Source organism: Onychomys torridus, chromosome 23, assembly GCF_903995425.1.
Source record: "Onychomys torridus chromosome 23, mOncTor1.1, whole genome shotgun sequence".
Lineage (NCBI taxonomy): Eukaryota > Metazoa > Chordata > Mammalia > Rodentia > Cricetidae > Onychomys > Onychomys torridus.
Genome location: NC_050465.1, coordinates 26,164,742 through 26,189,404, shown reverse-complemented (window position 1 = coordinate 26,189,404; position 24,663 = coordinate 26,164,742). Strand labels below are relative to the sequence as shown.

Here is a 24,663-nt window from a genome sequence, read left to right as displayed (position 1 = left end):
TCTTCCTGGCTCCTTAAAGACCATGCATTTCAATTTAGCTGGTCTTGTGCACTTGTGGGAGCTTGCATGACGGCGTGGGCCTGTAATCCCAGCACTCGGGAGGTGGAAGCAGGAAGATTGAGAAGTCAAGACCGCATGGGAGCTGGAGTGATGGCTCATTGGTGAAGAGTGTTTCTGTCTGTCAGTGCAGAGGGCTCAGCTGCTTACACTTGACTGTAACTGCTGCCCTATGGCAGCTGACACCTTTTCTGGCTTCTTTGGGGTCTTGTACACATGTGGCATATACTCTTCAGACACAAACATATACACTGTAAACAAAAATAAATCTTAAAAAAAATGTTTTATAGTCCATCATGAGATACATAGCAAGATCCTATCTCAAAACAAACGGGTGTTTGGGCTCTGGGTATCAGTGGGAGAGTTGGCTTAGGATGGGCAAAGCCCTAATGCACTTATTAGATGTATATGGTCCCATTCATTGTTTCTTCTTCTGCATTCATTCTGGACATTATGACTGATTAAAAGCAGGACCAAACGGAAGAGCAAATAACTCAACTTTGCCCAACTGCATTCTTTCCTAATCAACACTCCCCTTTTCTCAGTGCCTCGCTCTCCATTTCTCCAATGGAACCTGTGTTGTTTTGGTGTTTACTATTCTGTCATCTTCTGGTGAGGGACCATGCCGATCAAGGGAAGAGGGAACCATATCTGTTTTTCCCCCGTAGCATCATGTTGCACAAAACATCCTTCACATTCTGTCTAAACAAATACTTTCAAGTGGGGCACCCAGGGTCCCCTGCATGCTAGGCAAGTGCTCTACCACTGAGCTGCATCCAGCCCCTAAGCAAACGTTTCCATAATCACAAACTGGTGCATTTTCCCCGTGTTCCCTCACTGTCATAGAAGTATGATTATTCCTCATTACTTACAGGTTTTATACTTGTGAACTTCATTACTCAGTAAAATTTATTGTAGCTTAAGAAGAACACTTACTGCATCCTAGGTCCTCTGCTGGGAGGTATGTGCAGAGCAGGGGGTGGTGGTGGTGGTGGTGGTGGTGGTGGTGGTGGTGGTGTGGGGGTGGAGTGGTGGTGGTGGTGGTGTGGGGGGTGGGGTGGTGGGGGTGGTGGGGTGGGGGTGGAGTGGTGGGGGTGGTGGGGTGGGGGTGGGGTGGTGGTGGTGGTGGGGTGGGGGGTGGAGTGGTGGGGGTGGTGGAGGAGTGGTGGTGGTGGGGGTGGTGGGGTGGGGGGTGGAGTGGTGGGGGTGGTGGGGTGGGGGGTGGAGTGGTGGTGGTGGTAGGGGTGGGGGGTGGGGGGGTGAAAGTGGTAGGGGTGGTGGGGGTGGGGTCGGGTGGGGTGGGGGGTTGGTGTCTTGCACAGAGTGTTTAAGTGCTCTCCTTGGTAAATTTGGAGTCACTTTTTTTGCATAAAATTTGGGCTTTGGCAACAAAATGAAGCATATAAAATTATCTTCTATTACACTTGACTTTAGTTTTCTCTGTCAGTTCTGTATCAAGCACAAGAAGACTGTGCTGTGTATCGTGGATGAAGTACCCGTATCAGGACCTAAGCCTTCACGTCTTCAATATTTACCAATTCAGGGTGGCCAGAAACTTCATAGAGAAGTAACACAAAACACACTGTTTAGCATTGCACAGTCCGAAACCCTAGAAAGAGTTAATTTGCACATGAATATGACATGCTATTCTGAGCAGCGGCAAGACTCTGCTCAAGTACAGTGATTTATTCCATAGTCACTAAACACATTATGGCTACTTAGAAGATTTTGCTTCTTCTGGAACAGTCAAGGCCATTCTATAAATAAGTGATGATGACGACAGCATAGTTTGATGTGGCTCATATGTACAATGATGTTACTTCCCAAGCTCTCAACACAGTGATCCACTGGAGCTCTCAGAGATACTCGAAAAGCCACAGTGCCCGGACCCAGAAGGCGGAAGAATGCTTATAGTGTGAGGCTCCGACTACAGTGGCCAGCGTGAGCTACATAACCCTGTCTCAAGACACCCAAACACCGAACTGAACACAACCAGAAACGGAATCTCACATGTAACATATGGTATACAGGTCGCTTTCCTAGGCCAAAGAAACATGGGGTGGAGGGAAGCCATGAAATTAATAACTAATTTCCTTTTTTGAGGAAAAAAGGTATTTACTATTGAATAGCATAGTGTTCTGAGTTTATTTACAAGGAGTTATTGTTAATCCTCCCAAACAGCTCATTAAATCACTCAAAAACAAATTCCTTTGCAGTATGGAGTTTAAAGTCTCCATAAGCTGAGCATTCCTTGGGGAAAAGTCAAGAGCCTACCATTTCTTGTTTTCTCTCCCCCCTCTCGTGTGTGTGTGTGTGTGTGTGTGTGTGTGTGTGTGTGTGTGTGTGTATGTGTGTATGTGTGTGTGTGTGTGTGTGTGTGTGTGTGTGTGTGTGTGTGTGTGTGTTCTTGAGTGTACATATGTGCATGGTGGCCAGAGGTCATTATTAGGTGTCTTTCTCAATCAATTATTCCCCATCTTATTTATTTGAGACAGAGTCTCATTATATAACCCTATGTAGACCAGATTAGACTTGAACTCACAGGGATTTGCCTGCCTCTGCCTCCTGAGTGCTGAGTTTAAAGGCATGTGCACACATCATGTAGTCTACTTAGTTTTTGAGGCAGAGTCTCTCAGTGAACCTTAAGCTCAGTTTGTCAGCTAGACTGTCTGTCCAGTAAGCCCCAAAGCTGACGTTATAAGCATGTGCCAGTGTGCCCTGGTTTTTGTGCGGGTCCTGGGGACCGGAACTCAGGTCCTCATGCTTGTACAGTAAGTACTGTACTGACCGGGCTAACTCTCTACTGCCAGCATCCTGTTCGTGACACTCACACTGGAGTGTGTGAAGAGTATGTACACACTCTTCACACCTCTTGTTTGAAGAGATGGTTGGCATCAGCCTTGGCTGACACACACACAAAGGATGTTAAAGTCCCCAGTGCTCCAGTGTCTGATGCCATGACCCTGCATTGCCGTTCACTCTGGATTGGCCCATAGTTGTGAATCTCCTACGTACAGTGGAGGAGCACTGAAGAAGGAAACACTTGTTTTTCTGGTCACTCCGCAAAGACGGTGAGGATGACATACTTGAGCAGGACGCTAACCCCACTGCATGAACGACAGACACTTTTTCCTCTTTTTAACTTCTCGTGGCTTCCACTTCCCAGGTGACAGTGTAAATCACATGAGGGCACACACCCCAATACATCTTTTAAGGTGTCTTCTTTGCTGTGCTGTCTTCAAGGACTTGTCTTCCCATCAGACAAGCAGAGCAAAGAATCAGAAACGACGCCTTCATGGAGACCAAGAAACTCAGGCAAAAAAATAAAAAGAAAAATACTGAGTTCTAGTAAGCATAAAGAAGAGATCTGGGAGCCCAGGAGCATGTGACTCTTAACCACATCCTACATACAAATCAATCCCATCTTATTAAATGTCCCAGGTTCTGATGACTGGGATGGGATGAGATGGGATGGGATAGGATGTACCAGCCTGTTGTTGCCGAGTAATCCTCTTCCACTGAATGTCTGGGTTTGCTGGAGGAGGTCTGGCAGGCTCTCTGGTTCCATAGAAGTGTTCCCAAACACAACCTGATGAGTACCTCATTTCCTTTTGTTTATGTAGGGATTTTTCTTCTTTTGAGATGGGTTTCTCTGTCTAAAAGCCCTAGTTGTCCTGGAACACACTTTGTAGAACAGGCTGGCCTGGAACTCATAGAGATCCATTTGCCTCTGCCAAAATGCTGGGATTAACAGCGTGCAACACCACCATCTGGATCCTTCCTCCCTCCCTCCCTCTCTCCCTCCCTCCCTCTCTTCCTTCCTTCCTTCCTTCCTTCCTTCCTTCCTTCCTTCCTTCCTTTCTCTCTCTCTCTCTCTCTCTCTCTCTCTCTCTCTCTCTCTCTCTCTCTCTTTCTTTCTTTCTTTCTTCCTGTCTCTGTCTCTGTCTCTGTGTAGTTGGAGAGCTTCTCTCCAGGTTCCACCAAGCTCCCGCAGTCCCACAACCCACGTATAAAATAATCATACAGACACTTATATTATTTAAACTGCTTGGCCATTAGCTCAGGCCTACCATTGTCTAGCTCTTACTCTTATATTTAGCCCATTTCTGTTAGTCTATACTTTACCACATGGCTTGTGGCTTACCGGTGTCTTTACATGTTGCTTCTCATGGCAGCAGCTGGCAGTGTCTCCTCCCAGCCTTCCTGTTCCCAGCCTTCTCCTCTTCCTTGTCCCACCTACCCTATCCTTCCTGTCTGGCTACTAGCCAATCAGCACTTTATTTATACAGAGTGATATTCACAGCACTTCCCCTTTTCTTTTTTGTTAAAAAAGGAGGGTTAACTTTTACATAGTAAAATTACAAATAACAAAACAATTATCAAGCAAGAATTATAGTTACAATATTAAAGAAGATATCGTATCTATTTTATATTTGTGAGTCTAAGGTTTTATAACTAACTTATCTTTTATCATAACTGAGGAAATTATAACTACCTAGTCTTCAACCACATCAAAGACCTCAGAAGGGTATAATATTACCTGAGAACCAGGAGAAGGATGCAAGCAACTTTCGGGAGTCTTGTAAGGTAGACAGAGACAGCTGGCAGCCTGGACAGTCACCTAATGTTCCTTTGTAAAGTTGGGGCATTTGTCTTTAGCCCACAGGGCTAGAGTCTCTTGGTCACTTCTCTCAGTGTCCTGTAGAATGCCTGGCAGTTTCCTCTGTGAAGCAGGAACCTGAAGGACCATTTTGTCAAGCAAAGTTCAGTGGTCACCTTTCTATGGGTCCTGCATGTCCAGTTGATCAAGCAGTCCAGGCAAGAACAGTTTCTTGTCCAAATGGCTATTTTTGTCAAGGTTAAGATAAGATATGAAGTGTCTTTAATGCCCATCCTCCTCTCTTAAGTAAATCGGTGCTGCCAGGAGCAGACATGTCTCACTGTCCAGAAAGTCTAAATTTTGAAAAATATTTTAAATGTCATATTCTGAAGGTCTTTGAAGTATTTGAAGATTACCTATCTACCTGAAATTTATCTATGTATACCTAGAAGACTTAACTAACATGGCTATGATTATGATTATCATAGATGACTAATTATTAATCTATTACAATTTTAAATGAGCTGTACAAACAATACCTTAAACAAGAGTAGAAATATACACACGATATAACAAAATTAACTTTAAGTTTGTATCAATAGACTAAAACTATACCAATGTAAAATATTTTAAACAAGTTGTTGCTCTTTAGAAGTTCCTTAATCTACCTTTTCATCCTATTATATCTATATCATATCCCCTTTTCTTCTTTAGAAAGAGATCATATTTATAATTAACCTGTTTAAAATATTGGGTTTTTTTGTTTGTTTGTTTGTTTTTTTATGTCCCACACCAGAGGGCTCTTGTGATTTGGGACACAAAAATCTCTTAACCTTTTTTTTTTTTTTTTTTTTTTAGCAATATGTCTGGGTTTAGAGAAGGAGTGAGACAATTCCATCTCCAAAGCCAGCTTGATAATTTTGGGAAATTGGGAACACTGTGTGAATTATTACAATGAATGTCAAAATGGTACAGGCCAGATATGTCTTAGGGACGCCATATATTTCCAGGAAAATGTCATTCATCATACAGGCAAAAAGGTTTTTAAATTCTTATGAGGTAATGTTGTCAGCCATATTACAAGAATTACTCAAAATTTGTTAGTCAGTTTTAAGGTGTAAAATTATCAAGTATTTTTACCTGAAATAAGCTTATCTTTCCATGGTTTGGGGGGTGCAGTAGCACTTTCCAGCCAGCAGGAGGCGTTGGTATAGCTCCAAAGCAGGGCCTGCTGGCAACCTTGGCTGGCAGCAGCTGAAGGCAGAAGCCAAGATGGCGGGGGAGCTGGCACTCAGGGAGGAGTGGGAACGCCTCACTCACAGCGGTTTTCGCTGGTCTGGGGGCTAAGCTAGGGAACCGAGATCGGACTAGCTGTTCCCTTTTTCAGGAATGGAACCGTGTAGGCGTTCCCTGGTTAAATGGAACTTTGCAGGCGGGTTTAGGTACCCGCCAGCCGGGAGGAGGCTGAGGGAGGGAGCTGCCTGGGCCTTTGGAATTTGCCCCTCGTGAGCTCCAGTCTCTGTCTCTGTCTCTGTCTCTGTCTCTCTCTGTTTCTCTCTCTCTCTCTCTCTTTCTCTCTCTCATTTATTTTGAGACAGGGTTTCTCTGTGCATCCCCTGGCTGTCCCTGAAATCACTCTGTAGACTAGGCTGGCCTCAAACTCATAAATCTGTCTGCCTCTTCTTCCTGAATGCTGGGATTAAAGGCGTGCACACCACTGCTTGATACACTCTTTTTAAAAAATGACCCACCAAGTCCAACTTGGGCTGTCCGTATATTCTTGGATCTTTCATCCTACAGGAATCACACCCTTAAAGAAAACCGACTCTCCTCCCAGAAGCCACCAGCTGTCAGTAGTTCCTCAGCTAGGAGTGGGGTCCATGCACCTCTTCCTACTCCATGCTGCAATGTTGACTGGCTTGATCTTGAGCAGATCTTGTGCAGGCGACCACAGCTGCTGTTGGGAGTTCATGAGTGCAGTGGTCCCGTCAAGTCCAGAAGACGCTGTTTGGCTCTGGCTTTCATTGACCTCCAATCTCCACCTTTCGGTCTCCTCTTCTGAGATAAATGACAAACATCTCGTGTCATGACTGACAAGTAGATGAAGTTGATTTAAAAGAATTTTTTTGGGGGGTGCTATGGGTGGAACCCAGGGTCTTGGGCCTGCTATTCAAGTGTTCTGCCACTGAGTGGAACTCTCAGGCAAGAATGGGTTTTTTAAAGCTGTTTCATATTTGATTTTTAGGGCTGGTGATACAACTGGTGGCGTGCTTGCTTCACATGGATGAGGCCCAACCTCACTACTACAAAAGAAAATTCATTCTAGCTTTTTGCTTTGGGTAAACTGATCACACCAATCCAAGGTGCAGGTGGCTATGGGGTACTTGTGTGTTAAACTCAAGAGAAATTCGAATTCTATCATTCTGTTACAGCAAACTGGGGTTGGAGCACTCAGGGTCATTGGCAGAGAGTGCCAGAATCCAAACTTGCAGTATTCTGCCCACTATATTGTGTTATTGCCTCTGCCGATGACCTGCCCAATTGCTTTGTTTCTTACTGTGCTTAAACCCTCCCTCCATACAAAGCTGTTTCCTGTGGAAGGTCCTTTGGCTTCTGAGTTTGTGGCATCCTCTTGTCTGACTGAAAGAGAAAGGAAGCTGGCTGGCCCTTGGAGTGCCGAGTCTTCTCGGAGAAGTCCTATGCCAAGTGTTCAGGGGAGAAGCTTGAGTGGTAAACACTGGCTTGTTTGTTGACTGTGCATAGGGTACTCTCCCTTCAGTGCACAGGGACTGCCTGGAAGCCCTTGTGAAGACAAGACCATGGCAGTTTGGGCTTCCTCATGGAAACCAGTAGGGTTTTCACAATACTTAGCATGACCCCACGATAGCCAGGTGTGGCACCACACACCTATAACCTCAGTGGTAGAGGCTGAAGTTGTGAGTTCAAAGACAATTTGAGCTTCAGAGTCAGACTCAATCCCAAAAGCCAAACCAACCAGACAAAAAGACTACATGGAGCTGGTGCTCAGAATAAAGCCTATCTACTGAGAAGCATCTTTTTTTTTTTTTTAATGACAGGATTTATTTATTTATTATGTATACAGCATGTATGACTATAAGGCCAGACGAAGGCACCATATCTCTTTACAGATGTTTGTGAGCCACCATGTGGTTGCTGGGAATTGAACTCAGGACCTCTGGAAGAGCACTCAGTGCTCCTAACCTCTGAGCCATCTCTCCAGCTCCTGAGAAACATCACTTTTTTGCTGATTAAATATAGTTGCCTCTTGTGGTCTTGGGGGTTGCTTCCACTACCCTTGTGGTTGCTTTTTGTGTGCTTAAGACCCTGGTGTAAAATGGCATATACTCGCGCATGCGCACACACACACACACACACACACACACATACACACACACACACACACACACACATACTTAGAAAGTTGGGGCTGGAGAGTTGGCTCCATGATTAAGAGCAGAGGACCTGAGCATGGCTCCTAGCAAGCACATCTTGAGGCTGCCAGTGGCCTGTCCTCCAGCTCCAGGGGCTCTGACACCCTCTGACTTGATTCCTCAGCTTCCTACCGCACTCATATGCACAAATCTAAACAAACACACATCCACGTAAGTATATTAATTCTTCTTAATTTTTTTAAGAAAGGAAGTTGTAGATGGACATAATTTGTGGGTTGTCTCCTAATTTTCCCTCTACTCAGTTTCCATTTCTAGACGTCTATCTACGTCTTCACCGTGACACTCAGTGGACAACATGCAGGTTAGAAGAGGAGAGACAGAGAAGTCACACAGAAAGGCGCGTGTAGCTCGGGTTACACAGGACAGCCTTTTTCCTCTGTTATTCCTCCCCCAGTGTGGTTCTTTTGAAGGCTGGGATGACTTCAGTCCATTATTTGCATAATCTTCCCTTCAAAAGTTCAGGAACAGATTATGTCCTCACATGGTCCAATCTTCTACTTTGGGCATTTTCTTCCTTCAATTTGCAAATCAAAAGACCCAACAAAAACATCAAAGCAAAGCATGTGAGAGTCAAAGCAACCAGTGGCTTCCTTTAGTTATGTCAAAACATAGCCGAGCTTCCCTGTCCCTCAAAGTCCAGTGTCCTGTTAGCTCACAGGTACTAACCGCACTGAACCTAGTCGGCCTGCCAACCAGGGCTCATAGGAGCAGCAACTCATCTCAAAGAAATAGCTCCCTCTACGCCCCCTAGAATACCACACCTTGGTGGTGCTGTTTGTAGCCCAAGCTAGCCCCCCTCTTGTTTTTTGTTTGTCTGTTTGTTTGTTTGTCCAGACAGGGTTTCTCTGTGTAGTTTTGGTACCTGTCCTGGATCTCACTCTGTAGCCCAGGCTGGCCTCGAACTCACAGAGACCTACCTAGTTCTCCCAAGTTCTGGGATTAAACCCCGGCTCAGGCTAGCCTCTTGAGGTGATTCTCCTGCCCCAGCTTCCCAAGTGGACCACCACACCCTGCTGCAGCTGACCTTGCCTCAGTCTTCTGTGTAGTTACTTCAAGCAGAAAAAAATTGGCAGACAGAGACTCCTCTAACTTTTGAATAGGCAGAAAACTAGCAAGAAAGAGGGAGGGAGGGAGGGAGGGAGGGAGGGAGGGAGGGAAGCACCAGCAGTGTCTGAATTATTCAGAGCAAAGACAAAACACTAGCATGAAAATAAAAAACTCACCCGTGTGTGCGTGTGTGTGTGTGTGTGTGTGTGTGTGTGTGTGTGTGTGTGTGGTGTTTCCTTTAGTCAATTGCTGCCTTATATTTTTGAGACAGGGTCTGTCAGTGAGCCTGCAGTCCCAGGATCCTCCAGCCTCCACCTCCCTAGCGCTGGGATTAAAGGTTTGTGAACACACTGCCTATCTTTTTTGTGTGAGTGCCTAGGGATCCGAACTCACGTCTTCTTGTCGGCACAGCTTTTTACGGACTGAACCATCTGCCTTTAATACTGACAGAGAAACGTCCGAGCAGGACTAGAGTAGCACGTGACAATTCGCTGCTGCAGAGAGACCAGGCCACTGTCCGGCTGCAGCTCTCGAACCTTTGGAAAGTTCAAGGCGCGCACTGGCTGCGCCCTGGAGAGCTCTCGCGCTTGCTTGCTTGACTATCTCCCAAGTCCTTAATGGTTATAGGGGAGGTGGCGATGTGGCCTCAGAAGACGAAATCCAAGCCGAGCCCCCTGCCTAGGTCCCCGGGGGAACTGATGGAGCCATCTTGGGCTCTTTGCCGGAGGGAGGCCCCGGGGGTCTAGGTTGGGATGGTCCAACGCTCGCTGCACTTCCGGAGGGGCTTGGGGCGCCTGGCTTGGAAGGTGAGAGGCGGAGCTGCTGGCGGCTGGGACGGGACCAAAGGAATAAGTAATTGGAAATTCTGTAACCGAGAACCCGGTGCCTAACCCTTTGGCTCTTTTCCCCCCCCAAGCCCCCTGCGGAGAGTCGAAAGGCCGAGAGACCGTGCAGGGAGAGTCACGTTTCTGAGAGGGAAGTGAAATAAAGAGGGCGGTACCCGGGGGGACCTGTGCGTCATTGAGGGACCGGAGCGGCCAGTGCGGAGGCGTGGGGGCCCAGAGCCGGAGGGGCCGCCAAGCGCCCGAGCCCACTGCCCGTTCCGCTGCCCCGCAGCCTGCAACCTTGAAGGGCGCAAGATGTGGCAGGCGACCCCGCCCCGACCCCACGCTCCCTGCCGCTGGGCGCCCGCCCTGCTGGCCCTGCTGGCCCTGCTGGCTCTGGGTGGCGCGGGGCTGTCGCAGCCTGGGTACCACGCGCGGCCCAGCGCCAGAAACAAGTAAGTGCGCGCCCCTCCTGCTCGCCTCTAGCCCCAGAATCCCGCAACCTTGCGGGTCCCTTCCGAATTCGCCTGCACGCTCCGGAGCTGCCTAGCCAATGGCGACGGGCAGCAGCAGAGAGATCCCTATAGATTTTTGGGGCGTCACCACCCGGGGATGACCATGTGCTCCCCACCAGGCGCCTCGAGCATCCTGAAGCGTCCTCGGGCCGTGGGGTGGTGTCCTGCTGAACCCCAACACGTCCTGCAGTCCGCGGGGGTGTGGGGGCTCTTCTCTAATACTCCAAAGATGCAAGAGGCACCCCGGGGTAGCGGCTTTGGCACGCTCCTGCCTTCGGACCGGGTGACCCTCAACTTGCTGGGTCAGCTCGTCCGTCCATCTGTCCGTCTGTAGACACTCCCCCGCCCCCCGCCCCGTGTCCCCGTGCCTCATTGTTCTCCAAGTTTACCCAGCCCTTCTCTTTTCAACCCCAGGAACTGGTGCGCCTACATCGTGCATAAGAACGTGAGCTGCACAGTTCAGGAAGGAAGCGAGAGTTTTATTCAGGCTCAGTACAACTGTCCCTGGAACCAGATGCCCTGTCCATCTGCTCTGGTGTAAGTCCTGGAGCGCGCGGGCCGAAGGGGTGGGTGAGTTGGGGCGCTGGGCTCCAGCCCTTGTGTACAGTTCTTCCAGACCCTCTACAAATCCTTGCAAAGTCTGAGAACTGTGCCGGCCACCAGCCACGCTGGGCCATTTAAGAGTGTGCTGCTCTGTGTGAATCTTGAAGATGCGCAAAATTTGGGAGTTTGCAATACTCCAGGCCACAGGAGAGGATGAACAAAGCCCCTACCCCCATCTCTCTCTCTCTTTCAATTTTATTACTAACATAAGGCAGCTGAACCTAATTAGATCCATATTGCATGTTCTGGGGCACAAGAAGGATTCTAAAACATTTTAGATGAAGGATTAGCTGAGAGGTTTGACTGGTTGGTGTTCTGACGTAGGTAAGGTTTGTCCCAACTATCCTCTTCAGCATCATAGTTTTCTAAACTAACACCCCCTCCCCCGACCCGTTGCTTTAGAACACTCCTTTTCTTCTCGAGTTAGAGTTGTGGAATCACTAGGTAAATCTCAGAATAGAATGGTCTTGAAGTCAAGCGGAAGAATTACCATCTCTTTGCTTATAAAGATTCCAGCATCTTAAACAAAAAACAAAAAACTAAACAGAACTAAACAGAGGGGAAATGATTTGTTAGTGTACCCATTCTGCGAACACATTTGTAAGCATCCAGAAAGGTCTTTGAGTTTTTGTGGAAGTCGGATCTCAGGAGACGGCTGATGTGGATAAAGGGCTGTTGGGGACACGTGATGGCAGGGATTGTTTCCAGTAAGAATAAGTTGTTTGTCTTAGAGCACATTGTCAGTGCTGCACAGAATGGGCAGTGGCGGGCAGCTCTGCCGCTGGCCAGTCTCAGGACAGGCTGAGCTTGTATTCGAGGGGATAGAGGAGACTGAAGACACGTAGGGAGGAGGTGGTCCCTGGATTCCACTCGGGATGCTTTGGGGAGATGCAGGCAGTAAAAGTTCCTGGGAGGCAAAAAGAAAGCTGTACAAACTTGAGGAAACGCGGGGCAATCTCTACTTTCTAACATATGGAGGAAAAGGCTGATTCAGAGCCCCTGGCTGTCACAAAGACTCAGAATGACCTTAAATTGGTCCATATTTAGATTTAGACCTCACAGCTCATGGCTAGCTGCTGGTAACAAGAGAACGAAGGGAGGTTTTTACACTGTGACCAAAACACAAACTGAATCTTCAACACAATCTGGAAGAATTTATTTGCTTGAAATTAGAATTGAATTGTCAAGTCAGGACAATTTCACTCATTTTATACCCAAACTACATTTTGCATTTTTCTATAATGTTAATTCTTACAATGACAATTCAGAGATAAACAATTTTTTTTTTTTCGTTAAAAGTAAAACTTACTGGGGGAGGTGGGTGGGGAGATGGCCCAGTGGGTAAAGAGTGCTTGTGGTCCAAGCTTGAGGGCCTGAGCTGGGGTCCCCAGCACCCATGTAAGCAGCTGGTGAAGGTGGCTGCCAGATAATCCCAGTACTGTGGAGGGGTGGAGATAGCAGGAAGGCTACTTCCTGCTTGCCACCAACCCAGCTCCAGGTTCAGTGAGAGTCCTGGTCTCAAGAGTAAGGTAAGTAAGAGTAAGTAAGTGGTAGTTGGCTATCTGACATCTCTGCCTCCATAAACAACTGCACCTGCACACATGTGCGCACACACAACACACTGAACACACCTGCATCACGCTGGACACACCTGCACACACACATACACACATACATACATACATACATACATACATACATACATACATAGAAATTTGCATTTCTGGAGGCAATTTTTTTTGAGACAGGGTCTTACTATGTAACCCTGGCTGGCCTTAAATTCAGATATCTGCCTGTCTCTGCTTCCAGAGGTACTGAGATTAAAGTCATGTGTCACCACACTCAGTAGTAATTGTGGTTTTGTTTGTTTTTTAATTTGACTTTTTGAAGCAAGCTTTGCTATGTTGCTATGTAGAAATTCGCTATGTAGCCCAGACTGGCCTTGAGCTCGAGGTTATCCTGCCCCGACTTCTGGGATGCTGGAATTACAGACACGAGGCACTACCCCCAGCTTTCTTTTTGTTTAAAAGATGATCAGGGGCTGGGAATGTAACTCAGTTGGTAGAATCCTTGCTTGGCATGCACAAGCCCTTGGGTTCATTCCCCAGCACATAGCATAAACCAGCTGTGATAGCACCCTCCTGTACTCCTCAGATCTGGAACTTCTTACAGTGGGGAAAGGTTCCTTCTTGGTTGTAGGCTGGCTTTAGGAATATATTTTGGGAGACAGGAGAATCTGAATGACATGGAAATCTTCCTGTGGGGTATTGGGCAGCTGAAGTCCCTGGAACTGAGGTCGACTTACATGCTCTGTGTTTTCTATTTTTATGACAACCCCTGAGAGTCATTAGAAAGTAGCAGAACCTACATCCAAGTCCAGGTCTTTTTTTTTTTTTTTTTTTTTTTTTTTCACAGCCTCAGCCTCCTTCCATGCCCTCAACTCCATAGTCCCTGTTATCACCCCCCCATGTATGTATGCGTGTGTTGCTGGCCCCTGTGGTCCACAGGAATGGAGAAGGAAGGGCCTGCTGTGCATTACAGCCCCTCCAGCTTCTACTCACATTTGATTGGTTGCTGGGGAGAAAATGTCTATATTTCTTCTCTGGACATGACTAGACATCCCATCTTTCATGCTTCACGGCAGTGATTCTGGATAGTTCCAGAACCTCCCGCTGGACCAACAGCTGTTAGCATTTGTGGCATCCGGAAGCATCCTGTTCCAAGGAGCAGCTCTGGCGTTGGCCAGGATGTCCAGGGAGCCTAGACGCAAGCATCGTGAATTTGCTTTGCCTCCTAACCTAGGGCTCGGGCATTCAGAGATGAGGTTTGTCTGCTTTCTCACGCCATCAAGACACTGGGGTAACCAGCACCTACCCCTGCCTTCACCCTTCTGGCCAGCCTTGCTTGTGTTCCTTAGGATTTTTTTCCTTTTGCTTCCTTGCCCTTTGCACTTTAAAGTATTCTTCACGTACTGTAGCAGTCACTGTGGGAAGCGCTCCCACCCATGTGTTATGGCAAATAAATACAGCTGTGTGTCGTTGCTGCTGTGACTAGTCGATGAGACAGTTCCTGTACCCACAGCCTGCTAGTGCTGTCCTCTCCAGATGCAAATGGAACCTTTTGACATCAGCTTCTTTCTTTCCCTTAGCATGAGACCTGTGTGTGTGTGTGTGTGTGTGTCTGTCTGTCTGTCTGTCTGGCCTTGAACACTCCATTCTCCTGCCTCAGCCTCCTCAGTGGTGGGACAGCCGGTGGGCACCACCATGCCTATCTAGCTCACTTATTTTTGTGATGAGGTCTCCCTGCGTTGCCCAGGCTGAAAGCTTACACTTAGTCTATCTGCTGACTCCTCAGCCTCTTGAGTAGCTGGGGCCACAGGCATAGCTGCACACCTGGCCTGTTGAGACATCTGAGAGTCACCATCTGTCATTTGTAGTTATTGCCTTATTCTATTCATTAGAGGTTTGCATACTGTTTTCTGTAAGGGCGGGAGGGTAGACGTTTAAGGTGATGTGGGTCAGGCAACCTCTGGTCAAGTTGGAGAAAGCTTGTCATTGGAACTGTATGGCTGCTGATAGGCTCCATGGGTCCTAGACCATCTGGGGACTGTCTGTGTTGTTCCTGTTGGAGTTGTGAATGAAGCCTCAGAAAACACTCAGAGACAGGTACCCATGGAAACTCTCCCATTACAGCTCTTGGAGCTTGTGGTCTGGTTCTTCCCCTCAGTTGTGGTTTGGACATTCCAGCTTCGACTTCTGAGAGAGTGTATAGCTCTGATAGCCTTTATATTGGTGTTACAAACCTGAACTGAACCTACTGTTCAGCCACAGTTGCTCTGGGGGAAGGTGACTGATAGCATGCCTCTGCACTCACAGTCCAGAGCCTGGATCTCGTAGCAGAGAAGGCATATATATACAAATGTTAGAGCCAAGCCAGGCATGGTGGTGCATTTGGAGGGTGATGGCAGGATATTCAGAAGTTCAAGACCATCCATGTGAGTTTGAGGCCAGGTGGGACTATATGAGTCCCCCATCTCAAAAATAGAAAAAAAAAGTCTGGACAAATGTCCAGCAGTGAAGAGCACAAGCTGCTGTTGCAGAGGACCCCACTTTAGTCTTAGCCCCTGTGTTGGGGGGCTCACAAGCATCTGAAACTTCCGCTTTAGGGGCTCTGTCACACCCCCAAGGACCACTGCACTCATGTGCATATATGTGCCCATGACACACGTGCATACACATAATTTAAACAAAAACCAACCAAAGAAACAGAAACAAAAGTAAGACTAACCTCCAAATATGACAGCTTCATCGCTGAGATTTCTGGCCTCTATGCTGCCCACTCCAGAGGCCAGTATATCAATCACCCCATAAGACCTCAGTCTGCAGGACACACTAGGGAGGATCAAGGATGGTAAGCAGCTGGGAACATGGGTCTAAGGCAGTGGTTCTCAACCTTCCAAATGCTTCCACCCTTTAATATATAGTTCCTCATGTTGGGGTGATCCCCTAGCCATAAACTTACTTTTGTTGCTATTTCATAACTGATTTTGCTACTGTTATGAATCGTAATGCGAATTTCTGCATTTTCCAGTGTGCATAGGCAATCCCTGTGACAGGTTGAGAACTTCTGGTCTAAGGACTCTGGTTACAGGCCACAGCCTGGGTCAGTGTTCCTCTGCCCAGCTTCCTGGCCAGTCTGGCTTCGAAGGAGGATGTAGTGACTCACCGTTCCTATTCTGCCTACAAGTATGTCAATGTTTCCCAGTAAGGGAACTAAGGCAGATCCTGTTCCAGCCCTGGTTAGAGCAGGGGTTTCTTGGTGACTGAGCTAAGCACTTAATGCAACAGTTTATCACTGAGGGATCAAGTTACTTGAAGGCTGTTCTGCTAAACTCCCAGAGGGCACCAGTACTTGATCCCCAGGGGCTTACACCTCAAATTCGGAAGCAGTGTCTGCCCTTATGTTATACAGTAGCCTTGCAGTGCACTCCGTAGAGGAGTGAGGACTTCCAGCCACCCGGCTTGGGATGCTTGAGTGAGGCTCAAGAGAGCCAGGAGAGAGTCAGCTGAGGGCAAGCTCCTCTTGAGGAAATGACTGCACGCTCTGCTGCTTGCTTCTTGTTCCTGCATTGGGTAGGAAGCAAATCAAAGATCTGAGAGAATTCCTGCAGTGGCCAATGTTTTCTTTCTTCCTTCTTTACTGTATGTGTTTATGTGGGGTGGTGTGTGTGTGTGTGTGTGTGTGTGTGTGTGTGTGTGTGTGTGAGAGAGAGAGAGAGAGAGAGAGAGAGAGAGAGAGAGACACTGTGTGCCACAGCACTGTGTCAGCCTCAGAAAGCAACTTAGAGGAAATGGTTCTCTCCTTCCCACCTTTGTGTGGGTACTAGGGGTTAAGCTCAGGTCATCAGGTTTGGTGGCAAGTTTCATTACCTTACTGAGCCATCTAAGCAGCCCTAAAGCATTTCTAAGAACTGAATCCGAGGACCCATGTATGGATCCTCATGACGGCTGAGGCATTCGGCCTCTCTCTCTTTAAAGTTTACTTTTTATGTGTGGGGGCGTTTTGCCTGCAAGTATGTATGTGCACCACCCATGTGCCTGGAGCCCATTGAGCCCGAAGAAGGAACTCGAGTTACAGATGGTCAAGAGCTGCCAGGTGTGTGCCGGGAACTGAACCTGGGTCCTTTGTAAGAGCAGCAAGTGCTCTTAACCATTGAGCCGTCTGGCCCTTGGTTCTTGTTTTGTTGCTGTTGTTTGTATCCTAGGTTAGCCTTATATTTGAGGCCCTCCTCCCTTGGTCTCCCAAGGGCTGGGGTGACAGACATTGGCTCCAGTGTCCGGTCACCGTGGCTGCTCTATCTCACCATCCATTCTGTAAAGCCACACAGTCCAGAATGCTGCCAAGAGAAAGAGAGAGAGCAGTCTTTGTTCTCAGGAGAATGGGATGATGGCGGGGTGGGGCTTGTGGCTGCTGTGCAGAACTCTGGCTTTGGAAGTAGGGACCCAGGCAGGCTTCAGGGAAGGGTCCTTGCTTCAGTTCCACTCCATGTTTGCCTGACTTTACCAGTCTGCTTTCTGCTTTCTGTATGTCTCCTTCTGTAATGACACTTGCCCATATTAGTGTCCTCTCCCTCCTCTCTCTCTGTCTGTCTGTCTGTCTGTCTGTCTCTCTGTCTCTCTCTCTCTCCCTCCCCCCCTCAGGTCCCAGGGTCTTTCACAGGCTAGGATTCTACCACTGACTACACCCCCAGCTCAGCCCTATTAAGAAGACAAGCCCCAAGAGGGATCTGGGTGGGGTACTCTCAGAGCCTGTGGCTGCTGGGGAAAATGTACCCCAGGAATCTGCAGCAGGTGGTGGGTCTGGGTCAAGTTCCAAGACACTTCTAACTTCAGATTCCAAGGGAACAGATGGTCATCCAGTTGGAAAGAAAGTTGTCCCTTAAGGACCAGTCCTCACCAGGAAAAACAGGCTCTCCCCCTCCTTTTTCTTCCCTTCTCAAGTACAGGAAGCTTAAGGCTAAAACAAACCCCCGAAGGGCTGACATTTTCTCCAGACAGTTTCCCCTCTCTACATCTCCAGAAACAGAATCCCATCTAATTCAGAGGGATATTTCTCCATTTAAACAAACTTTTTGTACACAGCTGGCTGTTTGGAGTCTCGCTCCTTAGCATTGAGGGAATGTCAAATCACCTGCTGAAGGCTGATGATTTGTCAGAGGACACCCAGAGGGACCAAACATTTAAACCTGAAAGTCACGTGGCTGCTGTAGCGTCTTTTGGGGAATTTTCATCCTCCAGCCCTTTAGGGCTGTATCTTCCTAGAGAACTCAAAACTGTCTTCCAAGTTTCTTGTTTGTTTTACCTTCTAGGTTGCTGTGTTTGGAAACCTCTTTCCAGAATATTCCCATAGTTACTATTTCATTCTTGCTGCTAGCTCAGCTAGGAGAGTAGGGCAGATGGTGGGGTTCAGAAAAACAACTTCACTGTGGAAGGTTCTGGATTCACTCCCAACATCACAGCAAAACAAAACCCCAGACTTTGGTGTTTCCCTGCCTAACTCTTTCATCTTGATGATGAATGCAATTTAAATGCATAGAAGCTATGGTCTTAAAAAACAAAAAACACAGGAAAAAAAACCCACCCAGTTGCTTCTGGTTAAAAAGTGTTTTAATCCCATTAATCAGTCTTTCTCTGTTGACCTCTCCCACCTGCACTAGCTCGTGCTACTTGAGGTAAAATACTGAGGTAGCCAGAAAAGGGCAGGTGGGTGTGGGTAGCCTGGCATGTGGGGAGATGTGAACTGATAGGCCATCCGTGTTAGGCTCCCCTTGGTGGCTTCAATCCAAGCTTGTGGGATGGTAGCAACATGTTTTGGCTGAGAAGATAGGGGTTCGGCAGGCAGTTGGCCTGAGGTCCCAGATACCAACCACCCTCCCCACCATTGCCGTAAGTTAGCAGGCATCTAAGTCCTGTTTTTCAGGACTAAAAGGCAGAGTTGTGGAAAGGAGGCCAAAATGAGGAAAGCCAGTGTGGCTGGGAGGAGTTTGAAAACCCCACTGTCACAAGAATGTGAGGCACACCCAGCAGACCACCTGATAAACACGCATTGGCTTCCTGTGTCCTCAGTGCCGTTGCCTCACAGTGGGGCTGTCTCTGAAGGCTTGAGAGCCGGAGAGTGTGAGGAAGAAGGGAGTGCTAAGGACAGGGAAATAACCCAGTGACTGAGACAGTGAGAAAGTGATGTGCTGAAGATGAACTTGTAGTCAGTGTTGGAACCTTGGAGGTGACGTTGGGCACAGAGCCAGCAGTGAGGTCCATTAGGGAGTGCACACTGTAGCAAAGGCTCCCCTCCACAGGTGTGGATTCCTGCTTCTGCAGGCGTCTGAGGAACTGTACTAGGTCAAGACTTAGTCGGAATGTTGACGTGGTTGGCCAGCACTGGTGCCCAAGTGGTCTTTCCTCTGCCACTGAAATGCTGCTACATTGCTTTTGTTTTGTTTTAGTTTGCTTTGGTTTTGGGCGCTGGGGGTTGGATCCAGGAATTGCTGCACATAAGCTATACCTACTGAGATATACACTCACTCCCTAATTCTTCAGGAACCTCCCACATATGGAGACTATTAAGATGTGCTCATGCTGAGTGCAAATAATGCAGTAGGTACTGAGCCTAACAGTCACGCCCTCCTTCCCATGAGGAGTTTTAAACCTTAGGCTGATAGACTGCCAGTATGCAGATTGCTTCCAGTCTGTCAGTGTCCTGACTGACTGCTGGCCACATGACCCCCCCCCCCCCCAACTTCTCAGAATTAACTGCTTTGTCCTTTCAAGAAGCAGTTTCCTGGGATTAAAGTTAACAGTGAACAACAGGTCAAATGGTATCTTCCCAATGACATAGAGTAGTTACAGCCAGGCAGTGGTGGCGAACGCCTTTAATCCCAGCACTCGGGAGGCAGAGCCAGGAGAAGCTCTGAGTTCAAGGCCAGCCTGGGCTACCAAGTAAATTCCAGGACAGCCAGGACTACACAGAGAAACCCTCCCTGTCTTGAAAAAACAACCCTCCCGCGCCCCCCAAAAAAGAGTAGTTAAAAGGAGTGGTTTTACTTCGAGGGACCCAGGGAGTCACAGAGTAGTTTTTGATGTGACAGCAGCAGTTCACATTGGAGGAAAATGAAACTCACCACTAACTTTGTCCCTTTCTTATTTAAAGAGGTAAGAGGTGCTGGGGGGTGAGTGGAGGAGGGAGGGTTCAGATAAACCCAATTCCTCATTCAAAAAACTGTAGAAGGCTAACTTTTTGGGGTGTGTCATTTGGAAGGACCTGGTTGTTCTCCCCCCCCCCCCACCTAAGAATACCAAAAGACAGTGGACTACGCCTAAAATGTTTGCTTTGCCATGTGCCATGTCAGCCTTTCAGGACAATGGACTTCATTATGCATTTGGCTAAGAGGAAACCAGTTTGGGCAAACCCACAATTCCACAATAGGGAATCTGCTGTGACTTCTGTTTCCCAAATTCCTGGACTTGAGTGGGCTTAACTGGTTATCCCTTTGTAGAGATTAGCTCAATGTAGCCCCTTACAAAATGAGGTGCTTGTGTCTATTCCCTGCGCTCAGGAGGCTGGGGCAGGTGGATCTGAGGCCAGTTTGCAGTCCATAGCCAGGCAAGAGCATACAGAGAGACCATGGGTCTAAAAACAAAAAGGGCTGGGAGTTCCCTTCAAGCTGAAAATTGCTTCACTGTACATGCCAGACAGATAATGAGATAAAGGCATAAAAATGCCTTCAAAACCTCAGTTGGGGGAAATACTGCTGGTGTTTTTTGTTGTTTTTTTTTTTTTTCCAAACCGAATCTTTTCGGTGTCTGTATCTGGGAAAAGGAGGTCTGAGCTGTGATGCTGATTGCAACAGACCTCAGGGCGGGGGTGGTTATGAAACCCAGCCCTTCATGGGAGGCTTGTCTCTATTAAAGCCTCTCTGTGGCACGAGTCAGAAAGCACAGGCCTCTCCCGTGCTCCTCCTTCCTTTTCTTTCCTGGGGATGAACTGGAGACCTCATATCTGCTAAGTGCGGGTCTTCACCCAGCCCTCTCGCATGTTTGGCTGAAAGACTTGACAGGGAGACAGCAGCAAGCTTTTCTTAATATTCTGAACACTTCAGCCTGCCGGAGTGGCAGTGTCCAGGTCTGGTTTGTGGTCAGGTGCCTCCAGCCTTGGAGGGACTTCCTGAAGCGGCATGCAGGGTCAGCACAAGCAGTCAGGCAAGGCCATGTTCCCTCTCCCATCACAGTGCCTTGCGACATCGCCTGGCCTTTGCAGCAGAAACAGCATCATCACATTGCATCACTGGTGAGAGCAAGCTGAAGACACACCCAGAGCTCCCTCTCACTTTGGTACATGAGGGAACACAGAATGGCATGTGTGGCTTGTTCTCTGAACCAGACAGCGAGATGCTTCCCAATTCCCCACATCAAAACCGTTACTAATCCTGACAGCCACTCCATTTTGCTTTTTACTATGTTTTGGGGTGTGTGTGTGTGTGTGTGTGTGTGTGTGTGTGTGCATGTCACAGCATTCTTGTGGAGGTCAGAGACAGCTTATAGGAATCTGTTCTTTCCTTCTACCATGTGGTCCTGGGGATGGAACTTGTCAGTCTTGGCTACCAACTGGGGCATCTGATTAGCCAATTTTCTGCTTTTGTTTGTTTGAGACAGGGTTTCTCTGTCTAGCCCTGGTTGTCCTAGAACTCTCTCTGTAGACCAGGCTGGCCTCGAACTCAGAAATGTCCATCTGCCTCTTCCTCCCTCCCGAGTGCTGGGATTAAAGGCGTGTGCCACCACCGCCTGGTTCTTAGTGATTTTCCTACAGACGATAAAACACCATGACCAAGGCGACGTATAAAAAAAGCTTTTAATTGGCTCACAGTTTCAGACAGCAGAGAACAAAAGCCACACAGCACACTTCCAAGTCACATCATGCTGATGAGCAAGTAGAAAACAGAGCTGGGACCGGTGCCGGGTCTTTTGAAACCTCAATTACGCCTGCCTCTGCCTCCAGCGTGCTGGTGCTGGGATTAAAGGTGCACCACCAACTGGCTCATTTTCTGCCGCCTTTTTTTTGGGGGGGTGGGGGTGGAGACAGGATCTTATTATGTAGCCCAGGTTGGCCTTGAGCTAAGAGCTCTCCTAATTCAGCAGCTGGGTGCTGGGGTTTCAGCTGTGCATCTCCAGGTTCATGTCAGTGATCACTCTTTGTGAAACATAATGGGATGGATCTATGAGAAATCTCATGTAGAAACTAAAGCCAGTGTCACTCACTGGCTTGTATTCTGGAGTTTGTTGTATTTTCTTTTCCTTCTAGTTCTAGGGCTTGAACACAGGGTCTTATACATACTAGGCATGTGCTTTGCTACAGGGCTCTACCCTCAGCCTTTGTATTTCAAAAGCTAATGTCTATATCTATATATTATATATCTATATCTATATCTATATCTATCTATCATCTATCTATCCTCTATCTATCTATCTATCTATCTATCTATCTATCTATCTATCTATCTATCTATCTACATATATATAATTTTCTACAACCTGATACTTTGAAGGCAGTATCATTTAAAGTTCTATCTTGACTGTCAGAGGTAAGATGTAACCCTGACTAAGAAATTGGTACCTAGATTATAGGGTATTGCTGTGACAGACTTGATCATGTTTTTGGGAGGATTGTGGAAGGACTTTGGAACTGTGAGCTAGAAAAGCCACTGAGTGTTGAGCTGTTCTGTGGGAGTTTGGAAGATCAGATGTTGAGGGCAATACAAATGATTGCAGGCCAGACTTGTGGAGTTTTAGAGGGAAATGTAAATTTAAACTTCGGGGGCATTTGGTATTTTGAATTAAGATTATATGGTGTCTGGTCAGCTGCAGCTGAAGAATCAGCTATGATTAGTAAGGGACCAGAACTAATGAAGTGAAATCTTTGCTTTACTGGGACTATTCACACTGGTCAGCCGAGCCTGAGAAATTAGAGGTAATTAAGAAGCGGCCAGCATCACTGAGGTGAACTCTTCTGGGAAGTGTTTCCCCAGAGTCAGCACATAGAAACTGTGTTCCAGAAGCAGCCAAGGTCTTGCCTAGTGCTGGCAGCTGAGCTTGGTAGTGTAAGAGTCACCCAGGTGGCACTAATTTTGATGTCATTAGGGGAGTCGTGGAGAGCAGCGGAGGCTTGGCACTGTGTGGCAAGGTTGTCCCTGAAGAGAGCCCAGGAGAGGCTACTGGTAAAAGTGCAGCCTAGTTGCAATAAGCGACCCCAACCTTTTGGAGATGCCAGCACCGTGGGATGACCACCAAGAACAGCAGCAGTGATAGAGTGGAGAGAGCCAGAGCCTGGAGGACAAGCTGGGTGCTGGAGAGGGCAGAAGATCATGAGTGGAGCCCGACACTGAGCTAGTTACACTGTCGGAGTCTGGTTTTGCTTTGTTCAGATCGTCAGTGGGCCCTGGTTCTTCCCTCTGGAAGTATGAACTTATTTCTTATTTTTTACAGGAGACCACATTTGAGAAATTTTGAACATTTAAAGAAAATTTGGAGTTTTATAAGATTTTGTATATATTTTTTTCTTTTCAGATTTTTTTTTTTTTTCCTAGACAGGGTCCTTGGCGATCTCTGGAACTTGCTGTGTAGATCAGGCTGATCTCAAAAAGGGTTTGGATTTTAAAACAGACTAAATTATTTTTATTCTTCTTTCATATATTCCATCCCAACCTCACTTTCCCCTCCCTTCTCCCCTCCCAGTCCCTCCTCCACACTTCCGCTCCCCACCAGATCCACTCCTCTGGTTCTCTTCAGAAAAGAGCAGTAGGAGGAAAAGGGTCCTAAGCACAGGCAAAAGAGTCAGAGACAGCCCCCACCCCTTTGTTAGGAGTCCCACAAGAACACCATGCTACACAACATAACATATGCAGAGGTCAGACCCATACAGGCTCCCTGAATACCACTTCAAGAAACTGAATTTTTTGCTGGGTGGTGGTGGCACACGCCTTTAATCTCAGCACTTGGGAGGCAGAGTCAGGTGGGTCTCTGTGAGTTCGAGGCCAGCCAGGTCTACAAAGCAAGATCCAGGACAGGCACCAAAACTACACAGAGAAAAACCCTGTCTCAAAAAACAAAACAAAAACAAAAAGAAACTGAATTTTTAAGGTGTTTGGATTTATGAAGACTGAAGCTCCTTTAAAGTTTATAAAATGTTTTTTATTGTGATATTAATATTAATGTATGATTTTGGAATGAACAAGAAAGGGAAAGTTGTGGCTTAACAATGATGTGTGTGTCAAGTTGACAAGAGGTCAGTTGTGCCAGCTAGCTTTATGTCAGCTTAGTACAAGTTAGAGCCATTGGAGAGGAGGGAGGCTCAATTGAGAAAATGCCTCCATAAGATCAGAAAATGCCTCATAAGACAAGCTTGTATGTCATTTTCTTAGTGATTGCTGGTGTCCATTGCTCCCCAAATCTTCTCAAACCTTTTGTTAATCTCTCCACCCACCCTCACCAATAAATCAACAGAAGCTGCCAATATTTGCTTTCTTTTAATTATTATAGCTCAATTTGGGATGGTCTAGAGTTTTCTATAAATAGTATCACATGGACTACGGTCTTGATTTGGTCTGGCTTTTTAAACTGAGCATAATTCCTTTGAGCTTTATCTGTGTTGTACTCTGTACCTGTTGTTGATGACCTGTCATTGCTAAGTGTCTTTCCATTGTAAAGACATTGCCTTTCATGCATAATTACATTCTAGCTGAAGAGTTACCATGAGCTATAGAGCAGTAGATCGTTTACATTGATCATAAAGTTATTTTTTTCTTAAGGACAGCTGAGATGCTAAACACACAACATGCAGAACATGAGATAAAAACCATAATGGAGTTTAAAAACACACATCACATTTATAGTCTTAGAAATGTGAAATTAGTCAGGTGGTGGTGGTGGTGGTGGTGGTGGTGTACGTACGCCCTTAATCCCAGTACTCCAGAGGCATGTGGATCTCTGTGAATT

General features: G+C 47.2%; 1 protein-coding gene across 2 annotated transcripts in view; it reads left to right on the top strand.

Annotated features, from left to right (window-relative positions):
* Positions 1–9,742: 9,742 nt before the first annotated feature.
* The window catches only part of Emilin2 (elastin microfibril interfacer 2), a 58,887-nt gene continuing 43,966 nt past the window's right edge, over positions 9,743–24,663 (top strand). The window contains exons 1-3 of one of the 2 annotated variants that reach the window (XM_036173828.1): positions 9,743–9,983; positions 10,094–10,456; positions 10,931–11,053. In XM_036173828.1, the coding sequence (XP_036029721.1) occupies positions 10,317–10,456; positions 10,931–11,053 (263 nt within the window). In that variant the 5' untranslated portion in view covers positions 9,743–9,983; positions 10,094–10,316. Of the gene's footprint in view, positions 9,984–10,071; positions 10,457–10,930; positions 11,054–24,663 lie in introns of those variants that run through there. The other variant, XM_036173829.1, reaches the window with a different exon arrangement.